General features: G+C 45.2%; 1 protein-coding gene across 6 annotated transcripts in view; it reads left to right on the top strand.

Annotated features, from left to right (window-relative positions):
* The window catches only part of chd6 (chromodomain helicase DNA binding protein 6), a 46,574-nt gene that overhangs the window by 24,832 nt on the left and 6,515 nt on the right, over nucleotides 1-15,227 (top strand). For 4 of the 6 annotated variants that reach the window (XM_086085690.1, XM_086085692.1, XM_086085691.1 and 1 more), the window contains 14 exons: nucleotides 474-855; nucleotides 1,621-1,829; nucleotides 1,904-2,004; nucleotides 2,069-2,293; nucleotides 3,710-4,183; nucleotides 5,431-5,667; nucleotides 5,806-6,040; nucleotides 7,372-8,001; nucleotides 8,198-8,346; nucleotides 9,426-9,695; nucleotides 11,065-11,628; nucleotides 12,357-12,590; nucleotides 13,957-14,097; nucleotides 15,051-15,155. In XM_086085690.1, coding sequence (XP_085941816.1) covers nucleotides 474-855; nucleotides 1,621-1,829; nucleotides 1,904-2,004; nucleotides 2,069-2,293; nucleotides 3,710-4,183; nucleotides 5,431-5,667; nucleotides 5,806-6,040; nucleotides 7,372-8,001; nucleotides 8,198-8,346; nucleotides 9,426-9,695; nucleotides 11,065-11,628; nucleotides 12,357-12,590; nucleotides 13,957-14,097; nucleotides 15,051-15,155 — 3,956 coding nt within the window. Of the gene's footprint in view, nucleotides 1-473; nucleotides 856-1,620; nucleotides 1,830-1,903; nucleotides 2,005-2,068; nucleotides 2,294-3,709; nucleotides 4,184-5,430; nucleotides 5,668-5,805; nucleotides 6,041-7,371; nucleotides 8,002-8,197; nucleotides 8,347-9,425; nucleotides 9,696-10,047; nucleotides 10,149-11,064; nucleotides 11,629-12,356; nucleotides 12,591-13,956; nucleotides 14,098-15,050; nucleotides 15,156-15,227 lie in introns of those variants that run through there. The other 2 variants (XM_086085693.1, XM_086085694.1) reach the window with 2 other exon arrangements.

Raw genomic sequence — 15,227 nt, 5'->3', positions numbered from 1 at the left:
CTCTTCATAAAAGGCACTTGAAAATCTGTCGGAATGGCACAGGCAGGTAAAAAAATTAATAAATTTTGCTGATCCTCGTGCGAAAGGCAAACAAGCAGATGAAAAGAAAAACAATTTAGCAGGATCTCTGTGTGATAGCCACTTGCAGATCTCTGTCTGAAAATTAAAAGCAGGAGAAAAAAACACACTGTTTTGCTGATCTCTGTATGAAAAGCACAGGCAGATATAGACAAACTCTTTTGCAATATCTCTTCGTAAAAGGCAGTTGCAAATCTGTCAGAAAAAGACACAGGCAGGTAAAAAAAACTAAACAATTTTGCAGATCTATGTGTGAATGCCAAACAAGCACATAAGAGAACAACAGTTTTTGTGTGAAAGGTGCAGGCAGATGAGAAAAAAATCACCACTTCTGTCGGTCTCTGTGTGAAAGTCAGACCAGTCTAACGGTGATGTTGTTTACCTTTGACATTCAGCGGACTCGCACGCGTCGGCCGCCGACTTGTGCGCCCAGGACGCCACGCTGGTGACGACGACATTTGGCGGGGGGGCGGTTAGCGGCACGGGGGTGGCGGCCCTGCACGTGGTCCACGCGCGCCCCCTCTGGCCCGCTGGCCCAGCACTGACTGCCCGCCTGCGCCGCCTCATCACTGCCTACCAGCGCTTCACGCTGCGACGCGAGCCCCTTCTGCGCCCCGACTTTCTGCTCCACGACGGCCTGGCGAGCCTGGGGGTGGCGGGCGCTGGCGCCCCCCTGGGGCACGGGGGGCCGCTGGCCTGGCAGCTGAGCGAGGAGTTGAGGCGCTGCTCCGCCACCCACGCCGAATCGGATGCCGTTTTTATGGAGTGGCAGAGAAGGTGAGAGGAAGACTGATGCGTAACTTTGCCAACACGTTTGCAGAGTTCGGCATGAAAGGCACAGGCAGATTAACATCAATTTTGCAGATCTTTGTGTGAAAGGCACAGACGGACCCAAAAATACAATCTCTGTAGTTTCATTGTGTGAATGACACAAGCAGACAAAAATCCAAAATTTGCAGTTGTGTGTATCTGCGTGAAATGCACAGGCAGATTAAAAAGTGACAATTTTCAAGATTTCCGTGTGAAAGGCACAGGTGGAATAACATTGGCAATTTGCCGGTTTCTGTGTGAAAGGCGCCAGGAGATGAAATGAATTTAGAACAATTCTGCGTTAAAGGTTTGAGCAGGTTATCAACAATTTGACAATTTGTGTGTGAAAGGCACAGATACAATGAAATCACAAATTTTGCAGTTTCTCAATGTGAAAGGGACAAGCAGACAAAAATCCAAAATTTGCAGTTGTGAAATGCACAGGCAGATTCAAAAGTGACAAATTGCAAGATTTCTGTGTGAAAGGCACAGGTGGAATAAAATCAACAATTTGCATGTTTCTGGGTTAAAGTTTCAGGGAGATACATTTAGCAGAGTTCTGTGTTGAAGTGTCTGGCAGGTAAAAATCCATTTGAAAGGGACTGACAGAATGAAATCACCAATTTCGCCGTTTCTCTGTGTGAAAGGCACGGGCAGAGTTTTTTTTTCTTGTGTTTGTTTGTGGTGGATGTGCATGAAAGGCATTGCAACTCGGTGTGTGCCGTGTGGCAGATGGAGCCGTCGCGAGCAGATGGACTTCTACCGCACGGTGTCGTCCTTCGGCGTGGCCTTCGATCCCGAGAGGAAGGCCTTCGACTGGTCGCAGTTTCGCGTGCTGGCGCGACTGGAGCGCAAGACGGACGACAGCCTGGAAAGATACTTCAACTCGTTCGTCAACATGTGCCGCGCCGCCTGCAAGCTTCCGCCCAGGAAGGAAGAAGGTTGTCACCTTGATGGCGGCCGTCCGCTCGTCTCGCTTTGGTCTCCGTCTGACGCTTTTGTCTCACCGTCTCAGCTTTGGCGGACGGAACGGCCGTTCCGGTGGAGCCGCTGACAGAAGAGCGAGCCGCTCGGACCTTATACCGCATCGAGCTTCTGCGCAAGATCCGCGAGCAGGTGACGAAACGAGCGCCGCCGAGCGAGTTGTCCCGGTGGTGGCTGACGTCCCGGTGGTCCTCAGGTCCTCCGCCACCCGCTGCTGTCGGCCCGCCTGCAGCTGTGCCGGCCGTCGCTCTACCTCCCCGTGTGGTGGGAGACGGCCAAGCACGACCGCGACCTCCTGGTGGGGGCGGCGCGACACGGCCTGAGTCGCACCGACTTCTACATCCTCAACGACCCGCAGCTCGGCTTCCTGGAGGCCCACCGCAACTACGTGAGGGGACACCACGCCTCACACCTTCACAGGGTACGTGGTTTTTGGGGGCACGCAGAAAAGCCTGGACGGCGCCCACCACGTTCAACGTCTCAATGAGAGGGACAGTCATGTGAAAAAGCAACTTTTTGGAGCTTCTAGCCATGTTAAAATGCTAATTTGTCACCAAAAACACACTGATCTGAATATTTGACTGGATAGCCGATAGGCCAAGACTTTTGAAGCGGCGAGGCCGCCATATTGCTCCTCCCAAGAAACGTTTCTCGCCATACCATCCTAAACATTTACAGTATCCACATTGGAAACAGCATGATTTATGATGTTTTACATTTGTTAAACATAAACAAGAGCTTGCCTTAAATACATGTATACATTACATTAACTCTTTTACTGCCACACGTTATCCAAAAAACAACCCCGACAGTGCCAGCCGATTTTGAGCATTTTCAGTCCTCTTTCAAGGCAGGCAGAATATATATTGTGTGCTCGGACGACATAAACATGGTGGGTACCACATGAAAGATGGCGTCCCATTCTTTCATTAGAAAAAAAAAGAAGTATGTTTCTAGTTCTACCTTATTCCAACCCAAGTTCCCTGATGCTGCCCTGATTGGGACGATACAAATTTCCAATGTAAATATGAACTGAAATATGCTCTTGCTTTTTAATAAAAATAATAATCAGTAATCATTTAATGCAATCATTGAAGAAACAATGTTTGTTTGCAACAGTAGTAGCCTCAAAAGTGCAAACTACCGGAAGTCGCCCTTCTTGGCATCAATCACTTTCAAAAAGGTTGCCGACGACGTCACTCCATCTCGTATGATTGTTTATGTACTTTTGTGTCATCATTGACGTTTTCATCAATACCAAATAACAATATTCTCCTAATAAGCAGCAAATGGAAAAAAATATTTGCAATAGCTTTTAATGCTAATCCAATTGTATCCAATTATTGGATTTATTGCTGGAATATGTATTTCAAGGCACCACTGTGCTAAATAATGGACTAATGATCGATTAATCTGTCAATTATATTTTCAGTTAATCGATGAATTAGATATTTTTTTTAAGTATTCATTTCCATCCCCTTTCCCCCCCAAATCAGGACATTATTTCAAATCAGCACCGCATAAAGATGAATTCATTATGATTCACTTACTGGTTGGCTGAGTAAAATCGGCAAAAGTAGTGATCGTTGTTTTCCAAAGGAAAAGCAATGATTTAATTTGAGTTCAAAACAAAGATAATCAGTGCACTTCCATGGAGAACTTCAGAAATCGGAGATTATTTGCTGTTGTGGAGCTGAAATTCCGAGCATTTGGACAATTTTAAAGGAAAAAAAGTCATCGAAACGAGTCATCGATGATCCAAAAATGATTCTGGATCGGTTTGATGATGTTGTCAATGAATGGTTGCACCTCTAAATGGATCTGCTCCCCTCCTCAGCTTCCTCCCCCCCACTGCTGCCTGTACGACTCCCCCCAGCCTCCAGAATACCCTCAGCAGATCTCCCAGCAGGCCGCCGCTCCCTCCGCTCCCTCGTCTTCGCCCTCGTCCTCTTCCTCTTCTCACCTGCACGCTCCTCCTCCGCCCCCGCTGGACGAGGCCACCTCACCAGGTCTGGGAATGGTTTCCGCCTCTCGGGGGGACTTCCTGGACTGCCCCCCGTTAGACGAGAGCCTGGCCGACCTGGACCCCATGTCTGCGGAGGCGCTGCACGGGGGCAAGGCCTCCAAGGACGCCCTGAACGGCTTCCCCTTCAACTCGGCGGCGGGTGGTCAGAGCATGCTCAACTCGTACGGCCGACTGGGCGGGGCCGACCTCCGCTCCGAGCTGAGGAGCGACGTGCTGGTGGGCGAGCAGGGATCGTCCGAGGAGACCGGGCTGCTGGCGCCGTCCGTGGAGCTGGATCAGCTGCAGGTACTTGGCTCACTCGCGTCACCCGACAAAAGCGAACGGGCGACAAGACGCCGCGCGACCCACGTCCCGCAAAAGCTGCAAATGAGGCCGAGTGGCCGTGACGGTGGCTTTTTGGTTCTTCTGCTTTGGCAAATACGCTCAATGACGAGTACGTGATTTCAGGTGACATCAAATGTGTTTGTATGCAGGATTTCTAAATTTGAAGGCTTTCAATATGCTTCAAATATCTGCCACAAGCGCCGATGTGCAACACCTGAGCAAGCCATTTACAACCCTTTAGATTGCTCAATCATTTGTTTAAAAAAATACATTTAAGTAAGGTGGGAACAGATTAGTTAGTAAAAAAACATTTTTAATCGAGTGCAAATTTTCTGACATTATTATTACATTCTAAGTTGTAGGGCTGGGTGTCGATTCAAATTTCCTCAATCGATTCGATTTCGATTCACAAGAGTTCAGTTGGATTTTGATTTTTTTCGATTCGATCCATTTTCAGGTCAAGCCGATATTGATTACTTATGGAACATCTATTCTTCTTAATTATCACAGACATGATAAATAACGTCACAAACATTAAAGGCAGTAACTGGTTAAATGATGTATTTATTCGTGAAAATAACACTTGTTATCATCACTTAGTGTTACACAAACATTGACATCAGCATGGATGAGATGAAATGTTTTTATCATTCTAATTCAATAATTGTAAATTTGTAAATATTCTGAATTGTCATTAAGTACAATAAGTCATGTCTTTCATAAATGTAAGAAAATACTTTTAAAGTCATGTGAACGGTAAATTTCAAGAAAATGGTTCAGCTTTTAAAATTCTGTTTTCTTGTTCATTTATGGGGGGAAAAAGAGATCTTAAAGTAATGTATTCATTGTTTTATGAATCGATATCCCGCTCGAAAGGAAAATTGGATATAGATGATTAGATTTTTTGTTTTTAGCCCAGCCCTACTAAACTTCGTCTAACTTCTGAAATGTAATTAAGGTGGAGTACAATTTGCAAGTGCAGAGGCTTATATATTTTGCCAGCAGTGAGAAAGCGTAGCAAAAGCAGCACTGAGTGAGAGACGTGACAACGTGTGACAACGTGTGACGGCCACGTGCCACATGGAATCTTATAAAGCAAAAAAGCGTGAGAGGACACAAAGGTCCTGAAAAGCTGACTTGAGTCACGAGCAGTGTGGTTTCTTTCTGCCGTGCCCCCCCCGCCCGTACTGAACGAGCACTGCGTGCAGGCACCCTGGGACGGGACGGACCACTCCAGCCCGGCTCAGCACATGTTCAACGAGTCGGACCCCATCCTGGGACCGACGGGCTTCCTGGAGGAGGACGACGAGGAGGCTCCGCGGGGGGACGGCGATGGCGGCGGGGACGGGACCCTGGAGGAGTGTCTGGGCCTCCCTCCCTCGTCCTCGCCCTCTCGCCCCTCGGCCGCCGACTCGGTGGAGTCGGCCAGCTTCATGCTCTTCAAGGTTTGCGCCTCTTAACGGGAGTTACGCTCGTGTCGACAGCGTGATTCACGATCGGAAAGATCCACGAGACGTACACGTCCCAACACAAGCCGTGCTCCAGTGGCCAAGTACATTGTTGATTTCTTTGCTTTTGATCAGGACATCGGCGTGAGCGAAGAAGCCGGCGTGGACCAAAGCGACCTGGCGGCGAGCCCCTTGCCGCCCTACATTCCCCCCCAGCCCCCGCTCTCCCCCCCAGACATGACGAGCCGCGAGGAGGACGTCACAACTGGCAGCGCCGGCGGAGGCGACTTCAAGTTTGATGTCAAGGGCCAAGACGTCGGCGTGGAAAAAGACCAGCTTCTACTTGAGGACCAATGTGACGCGCACGAAGGTATCGGCACGCGCTACGCATCGCTACTACAAGTAACACTGCAAAAACACGTCTCCGTAACGGCACTCGTTTTGAGCGTCAATTTACGAGAAACAAATAACAAATAAGCTTTATACGCTTATTCTAAGCAACAAATCAAGTACATTTCATCTTCAAATAAGCCATAAACGCTTATTTTTAAATGTCAAATGGCCTTATTTTGAAGTAAATTCAAACCTTTGTGTGTCGGTCTTTATTTGTACTTTAAGTTGAGTGTCAAGCGGGGCGATCACCCCGAACCTAAGCCATTTGTAATTGCATTTGGGACTTTGCAATTAATGGAAATTCAATTACAATTTCAATTGTTACACCATAACCCAGAGGTGGGCAAACTGGGTCCTGGAGGGCCGGAGTCCTGCAGGTTTTGGAGGTTTCTCACGAGATTATCGATACTAATTTTATTGATACTAATTTTGAGTTGTTTAAATTGATACATTTCCTCTTTTTTTTTACATTTAAAAATAACTCAATGACAAAAGGAACTTGTATAACTATAGTGATTGAAATCATTTCATTTGTCTTAATAAGTATGTTTAAACGTTAAATATTTTCTTGTTTTGTACCAAACAATAAATAATCCTAATTGTGATTTAAATTATTGCCAAAATAATTGTGATTCATATTTTCTTCATAATCGAGCAGCCCTAGTTGGTATTTACTGGAAAGAGGAAAAATGATCTTAGTAAATATAATGTAACCACAAACTGATTACTAGATTATGCAAAATCTTAAAATAAGAAAATTCAACTGATGAAACTCCAGTTCAGGGCCTTTGATGTTGGTTAGTCATCTTCAAATGTGGAAAATGCTTGTTTGAAGCCTCGCAGTACTTCAAACTGGCTGTTAACGCTCAAGGCTAACATCATTAATACGTGTCTTAAAATCAGCAGAATGATCTTATTTTAAGTAAAAAGAACTTGTCAGTCAGAGCGGAAAAAAATGTGGTTCAATTTAAGAAAGATTCTTGAGGCATTTTATCTTATTGTGCATGAAACTTAACTCATTTTAGGATTTACAAACAAGTAAGAAATAAAAGAAAAATAAACTCAAAACAAAATTAATCATCTTAGAAATTCTGCTCCTGCATACTTTATAATTCAGTAAGACTTTATGGCTTTATATACGAGTTGAAGTCTAGGTTGGATTTTTGCAGACTTCCAAGAAAGAAAAAGGGCGCAGGATTCTGCTCGTCTTCAAGCTTTATGTTAAAGTTTCAAGCGAGGTTTAGTGTTTCAAGTTGTGGTTTTCAAGCCCGTCTCACTGCTCAATTTTTGGTATCTGTGACGCGGCAGCCCGTCTTCCGAGTCTGCGCCTGCCTTTAGACTTGGCACACCTGGACGCCGGCGAGCCCCCGTCGTCGGACGGCATGGAGGTCCCTAACCAGCTTTGTCCGGACCTCATGTGTCCCATGGAGGAGGTGGACACCTTAATGTTTGCAGAGGAAGAGGAGGAGGAGGAGGAAGAGGAGGAGCGGATGAGCGTGACCGACTTGATGGCCGAGGCTCCCAGGGAGCTTCTGCAAGGAGACGGAATCCACAACGGAGACCAGGTGGTGGAGCGCTTCTGTCTTCTAGACGGCGCCACGACGGACCACCGGGAAGAGGCGGCGGGTCCGCCCTCGGAGGAGATTCCGGAGTTCCGGATCAAGACCCGAGACCGGGACCCCGAGACGAGCTCCGTCAAGTCCGAAGACGCCGCCGAATCGGAAGGAGCCGATTCCAAATCCGTCGAGACGGACAGCCGCCGCGTTGAAGGGGAAGTCCTCCGGCCCACGGCCGAAGAAACCAAGCCGGAGGGTCTGGACCTAAGTGGTGTCAAGGCCGAGAGCGGCCGGGACTTTTTGGAGGCCAAGACGGAGCGGGTCGACCTCACTGTGGAGCTCAGAGGTCAGCCCAAGAACGAGGACGCGTCCTCCTCGCCGGGTAAGGATCGCTCAAAAGACGCACGTCAACAAGTTCTGCTTTTGTACTCAGATTGGATTTTCCATACTTTCACTTTTCTCTTAAAGACTGATTAAGCGCAATCATCCATTGCTGAGATCTTGCACGATAACCTTTTTTTGCTTGTTTGTTTTACTACGATAACTTGCTAAGATTAGAATTCCGCGTTGTGTTCCAGTGGCGGCCGTGGACGACAATTCGGGAAGTCCCGGCTTCGCGGCTCCCTTCTCCGTGTGCGAGCTGCCCGAAATCCACGACGCCCGCGAGCCCACCATCGCGCAGCTGCTCCAGGAAAAAGCGCTTTACTCCTACTCCGACTGGCCCAAGGTATCGCAAACAATTGACATTTCCATCGGGGCAACGGGTTATACACAAATGCAGGGGAAAAAAACAAAATGCTGGCGGGGGGTGCGAGTTATTCACAGGATTTGACGCTACTTCGATGACAAACACTTATTTCTCACGAGGGTAGGCCTTCAATTTAGGTTAGGGTTTCAAGAAGTCAGGGTTTAGCTTTAGCTCAAGAAGGTATTTTTAGGGTTTTGAAGACACAATGTTTATTCGAAAAGAAAAGAAATTCACGCATACACATGTACATACACAACATAATAAAAAAAATAATAATTTTTTTGTTATGACATTGTGTTCTACCAGTATTCAATAAAAACAAACAAGATTCTGTTCGAAAAGGGTGTAGGAAGAAGTCAAATGACTTATCGAGTCCCACCCCTTATTCCTCGTCAAAAATGTACCACTTCAAGTTTTAAGTTACTGTTTTGAGTTATGGTTTCAAATGAGGATTTTTATGGTCTCAATGTTGAGATTTACGGTAAGGTTTTAAAGAAGGCAAGGCTAGGATATCAGATTAGAGTTTCAAGAAGCTTTCAAATTGCAGTAGCAATCCTTGGTCGGGATATCAAATTTAGAGTTAGAAATTCATACAAGAAGTTGCGGTAAATTTTCAAGTTGCTGTTTCAAGAAGCCAACTTTGATGTTTTCAGCTATTGTCTCAAATTTGGGTTGAACATGAGTTTTAGGGATTCAGTGTAAGGATTAGAGGTAAGGTTTCAAATGTGACTTTTGAACCATTGTTAAGGCTTTCAAATTCGGGTTTCAAGAAGCCAGACTTTCAAATTCGGGTTTGAAGTCTGCGGTTGTCTTTCAAGTCGTCGGGATCAGGGATTCCAAGTTTTTCTTTGAAGTTCAGCTTCTCACGAAGGCTTGAGAATGAGAGTTTTGAGAGGTCTCAAGAAGGCGGGGATACAGCTTCAATTGAATGTTTTTAGTTTCAAATGAGGGTTTCGGGAAGCCTTTGTGGTTTTAAAAAGCACATTTGGAGCTTGTTGTTCATCAAGTTGGGTTTCGTGTCTCAAGTTGAGGCGCACATGTTTGTTTGTTCCCGGCAGGACCGCGTGATCATCAACCGCCTGGACAGCATCTGCCACGCCATCCTCAAGGGGAAATGGCCTTCGTCCAGCGACCAGTACGACCCGCCGGCTTCGGGCGCCGCCAACCACTTTGCCCAGCAACACCTTCAGCGGAGCGCCTTCCTCCCCGGCACCTCCGCCAGCACCTCCTCCTCGTCCTCGTTCTCCTCCGTCCAGGCCAGGATCCAGCACGCCAACCCGGGCCTGGCCTTCCCCATCATTCCGCCTCCTCTCACCAGGCTGCCCAAGGTGAGCCAGTTTCAGTATCTGCTTGACGTCTTGCCATTTGTCTGTGCGTGCGTGCGTGCGTGCGTGCTGAAGCGCCATCTTCACCAGGAATTGGAATGAATGCTTTCAAGGATCTTTAGACACTGTAAAAAGGTATATCAGGTTGGAATTTGGAACTCGCTTCCAAAGTCCCAAATATCCGACTTATGGCAGACTGTATCTTTTCTGGAATAACTTTTTGTAGGTCTACCACATTTCTTATTGTTTCGTCAACCTGGCTTCCAGGCCAGATTTCTTTTTGCTTTTTGAATTATGTTTTAAATCCAGCGAGTCTCCTCATAATAGACATGTCTCTAAATAAAACTGGTTTCAGAGCCGAGTGTTCCAAAAATTGATGGACCCTTGGAAATGTGCAAAATTTACCAAAAATGCTTGGTGCAAACCAAAATGGCCGACCTCCTGCGTCTTCTCATGGTAAGCATGCTAGGGCTGCAGCTAGAAATGACTTTAATTATGGAAAAAATATGCCCATCCATCAGTGAACCAAACCAAATTGATAGTGGAGAAAGGTTTGTAAAAGGTTGATTGATTATCCAAAATATGTATCAATTCATTTGATAATAGATTAGTTGTCAATTAATTAGAGCTGTCAGACTTAATTAATGGATTAATCGGCAAATAATTAATTATCAAATTAATCAACTGCTATTTTTAATAATCAAGTTCTGAGAAATGTTTAATTTAAAATTGTCCAAATTCAAATTTCAGCATATCAACAATAGATTTCTGTAATCCTTCATGAAAGAAGAAAAATTTGACATTGGCAGACATCTGTTTTTACTTTGGAAAACAATGACCGGTAACATAGTACAACCCCCCCCCCCTCTTTTTTTTTTTTTTTTAAATCCTTAATATGAATACGTAAGTACAAAATAAAAAACAATCACTGGTTAATAAATAGTAATCAGCAAAAAAAAAGCTTTTGTGATACGCTTGAATGCAAAATGAAAATGAATTGGATGAATCAATGAATCGATTGAATAGCCGATAGATGAATCGATTCTAAAAATATTGGATTGTGACAGCACTACAATGAATCGTTGCACCTCTAGTAAGTACTAAATTTGAAGTCAGTAAGTGAAATTGGCTTCATTGAATCCAGTTGAGCCTAAAATGTCCGCTTTTCTGTGTTATTTGAGTCATGGCTGAATGTGACTTTTGTTGTTGTTGTTGTTGTTGTTGTTGTGGGTGCGCTCATAATAGACCCGTCGCCCAAATGTCAAATGCCCAAATTGAGCTTGTGTCTAGCAAATGGTGTGTTGCTTGTGGGTGTTGTGGTTTTGTGTTTTAACCCGCCCATCGTTCTTGTGTGTCTTGTCCACCCTGGCAGTACTCGGGGCGGGGCGGCGGCCGCGGGGCTTGGCGCCTCACCTCCCTCCCTCTCTTACAGGAGAGACTGGTGGCGCCGGCTTTCCTTCCCGAACTCAAGCGCTCCGCCGGGCGCCGCTCCTTCGACTACGAAGCGGCGGCGATGGCGGCCGCCAAGGCGCTAGCGGGGAAGGCGGCGGCGTCTTTAGGTAGGACCACCGGAGGGGACGCGTCGGCCAATCAGCGTGCCGGCGCCCTGTTGATGAACGGTTGGCAGGAGGCGGCCATGGATCTCAGCAAGTCGCCGGGCGACTCTGTCGCGTCCGGGTCAGGGGACCCCGCGCGCAAGCTGCCCCCGCCGCCGCCGCCGCCGCCCATTACGGCGCCCATGTCGGGCTCAGCGGGAATGGACATGGCGGGAATCCTACAGGCTGGACTCATCCACCCTGTGACTGGACAAATTGTCAACGGGAGTCTGAGGGGGGACGACTGTCTGAGGAGGAGACGGGGACGAAGGAGAAACGTGGAGGCGCTCTACTCGGAGTTCACCAAAGCTCAAGTCATGCACGTCCCTGACACGACACAGGTGAATCATTCCACACTTTGGCTTCATTACAGCAAAAGCTCCCATCTGCTCTCATTTCAATGTGTCCTAAAACGTGCAACTCAGTTGGAAAAACAATACATCGTTTATAGAGGGGAGGTGGAAAAAACCCAACTGAGATCATGTGATTGTTGGTTGCACTGTTCTAGTAGGTTTTTCCTGTCATTTTTGCTTCAGCAAAATTCTAATGTTTTGCTAGGCTTTCTTTCTAGCAGAAAGTTAAAACGCTCACGCTGGCTGCTATTTGGAACAAATATAATTAAGCTGCTTTCATGAAGGATGACAGAAATCTGATCATATTTACTCTTGAGAGCCTGAAATTATGACGTTTTACACAATTAAATTAGATTATGATTTGATAATCAGTTTGTTGTCAATTAATTAATCACCTTTACTATTGTATATTGATCTACTTTGGAATGTTTACCCTGACTTAAAACCCAAAAATAAAGGGCAAAGGTGCTGCAACACAAAGCATTACTTTGAGGGTGTGCATATTTATGCAACTAGGTTATTGTCATTTTTTGTTTCTCACCTTAAAATATTTTTTTTAAATTCTAATGAGTTCTATTCTACGTCAATGTTGGAAAAAGATTTGAAAATATGATCTTGGTTTCACGTCTTTAAGTCACAAAAAACTTTCATTTCAACAGGGGTGCTTAGACTTTTTCTATCCACTGATGTCAGTATGTATGTACACATTTGTTCAGGGTCGCGTGGAGTCTCTGAGCCATTCGTCAGTGTCGTCCTCCACGTCGTCTCCGTCTCCCTCGTCCTCGGAATGTCCAGCGGCGCCGCCTGCACCCTCGTCCGCGCCCGCAACGGCGCCAACGCCGCCCCACCCAGAGATGGCGGCCATGGAGCGAGAGGTGGCCGCCAGCAAAGGTTTGATGGAGTGGCTGCGACATAAACCCGGATTCAGCTTGGACCTTCCTTTCGCTCACGTATGTTATTTGACGCTTTGTCTTGTCCTCAAAACCTCCCATTGCACACACGGTTCAAGGGCGCCCACTACAGGGCTGGAGTGCAACTTAAAAAATCTCTTCAGCAGCAGCAGAAGCAGCGGCTAGCCGCAAAGCTAAGAGGGAGGACTCAAACAAACAAACAAAAAAAGCTTTTGAATAAAATATTTATTAATTTAGTTGTCTTCTTTAGTTGTTGTTGGTGTTATTTGTCAATTTTCTGGCATTCGTATGTTTTTTTGTGTTTCATCAAAGAAAAAGCATGGGAGGGGGGGACACGAGGGAGTGGACGTTTCAAAATGGCACCATGCTTAATTTCTACATTTCTGCAAATGGGAGAGGGAGATTCACACTAAAATCTTGTAATAATGCCATTTTTTGGCACAAAGACACCCATTATAATTCATAATTTTTGATGCACTGTACATCTGACTTGTTATAGTGCGTTTCCCATGATTACCCAATTTATCACTTCAGTTGGACCTCAACTAATGGTGGAAAATAAGAAATGTGAGTTGAGAGTCTTCAAAGCCATAATCCACCAGGAAAAACATATTTTGGATACAAATCACAAGAATTTAGTGAAAATAAAATTACGGGTTGCGTTGAAGAAAATATTTTAAAAAAATTCAAAATAAAATATGATTAAATAATGAGAAAAAAATTCTTCCCCCATCACAGTGAAGAAGAACAACAATAAAAAGACCACTAAAGCTGATTTAATTTCTTGAATAATAATTATAAAAATAATAATAATAAATCATCAAACAACAATAATTATAATAGTGATGAAACTTTAAGTCCTCATTTTGGTACTAAAAATATTAAATAATAATAATTGCCATCCATCCATTTGCTACTGCTTATCGGGGCAATAATAATAAGAAATAGATCATTCAAGATCCCCCCAAAAAGGCCATTTTAGTGGTTGCAACATGATAATTAAAGGCCCAAATAGGTTGAGCTTATTAAAACAGTGGGCAGAAAATGTCTATTCAACTTTTTAATCAGAGATGCAAGAAAACGTTTGTATTCTGATTCTGAATCTGCCCTCGTTTTCCTCTACCACGTTAGGTTTTCATATTAGTAAGGATAATATAATGGCAATAATATCATATGTAATATATGAGTATTTATGAATGATGGTAATGTTCAGCAACAGTTGCGATGTTTCCTGAAACGTCATAGCTATAAATGACGGCACGTTTAAAATTTACAATGAAAAAATCTCAAAACCCATTTTTGAAATTGGCCTCCAAATTCCATTGAGGGACACATAAAGATTCATATTTGCTGTTGCCCGTTGTCAATGTTTCAAGATGATCACTGCATTTTTTGCGCGGGCCAGGTTGGCGCGGGGGTGTTGCACGGTTTGGTGGAGCGACCCAAGCAGCGGCGCCATCGCTGCAAAGACCCCAGCAAGCTGGACGTCAACTCCTTGACGGGAGAGGAGCGCGTGCCCGTCGTGCATCGCGGGACCGGACGCAGGGTACGTCCGCGCCGACGCTCCGTTTCTCGCCGTCGGCTTTCATTCTGGACATGGACTGGCAAACAAGCCATTTGGTGTCCATGGGATTTTCTCCTAACTGTCTTTCTCACCAGCCAGCGTTATAATAGTTTGGGAGTTACTTTTCATTTCATTGGGGTTTAACATTTTTTTAATTTAATGTCATTTCACATTACTAAGTTTGCCCCCAATATGATTCCATATTTTCAATGACAAACTCATTCAGCAAACTCAAGATTTCAGTACAATGCTGCTGCCTTCAAAACAATGACATATCATGTCAAAGATTTTTACAGGTCAACGATAGTCCACTGGTTAAAGCAAATAACTAGTCCATGGGAGACCAGGGTTTGAATCCTGGTTGGAGCAGATTTTAGTCCAAGATCAAAATCATAATAATCTTTTCCTTTGAGCTTTTCCCTTCAGGGGTCGCCACAGCCAATCAGTTGCCTCCATCGAACCCTGTCCTCTGCACCCTCTGCACCCTCTGCATCCTCTGCTCTCACACCAACGACCTTCATGTCCTCTTTAACTACATCCATAAACCTCCTCTTTGGTCTTCCTCTAGACCTCCTGCCTGGCATTTGAAAACTCGGCATCCTTCTGCCAATATACTGACCATCTTTCCTCTGGACTTGTTCGAACCATCTCAGTCTGGCCTCTCTGACCACCGCCAGAGGATGTCATTTCTTGGCGGCACACAGCAATAAAAAACAAACAAAAAACAAAGGCATTAAATTAATTGTCAAAAACAAAAACCAAGAATATTTTCACTGCAATTATACTTAGCTTTGTAAACGTAAAATATATATATTTTTAGCTTTCAAAAAAAAAAAAGCATTTCATTTTGATGTTACTTTGTTAAGGAAAATGTTTGTGTTCAATTTGAGTTTTGTTAGTTGAACTAAAACAAGCTTGATTGTGCCGCCTTGCAGCTGGGCGGCGCCATGGCTCCAGCCATCAAGGAGCTGTCCCGCTGGTTGGACGCCAACTCTGAATACTTTGTGGCGCCGGACTGGGCAGACGTGGTCAAGCACTCGGTGAGTTCTGCCACCAATCCACTGATCTGCTGAATATATGACTGCAAAGCCGACAGCCAATGCGCGTCCATG

This window comes from Leptonotus elevatus, chromosome 9, assembly GCF_054856555.1.
Source record: "Leptonotus elevatus isolate MCC_2025b chromosome 9, RoL_Lele_1.0, whole genome shotgun sequence".
NCBI classification, from domain to species: domain Eukaryota; kingdom Metazoa; phylum Chordata; class Actinopteri; order Syngnathiformes; family Syngnathidae; genus Leptonotus; species Leptonotus elevatus.
Note: the sequence above shows the minus strand (reverse complement) of the source record. Positions and strands in the feature narration are given on the sequence as shown.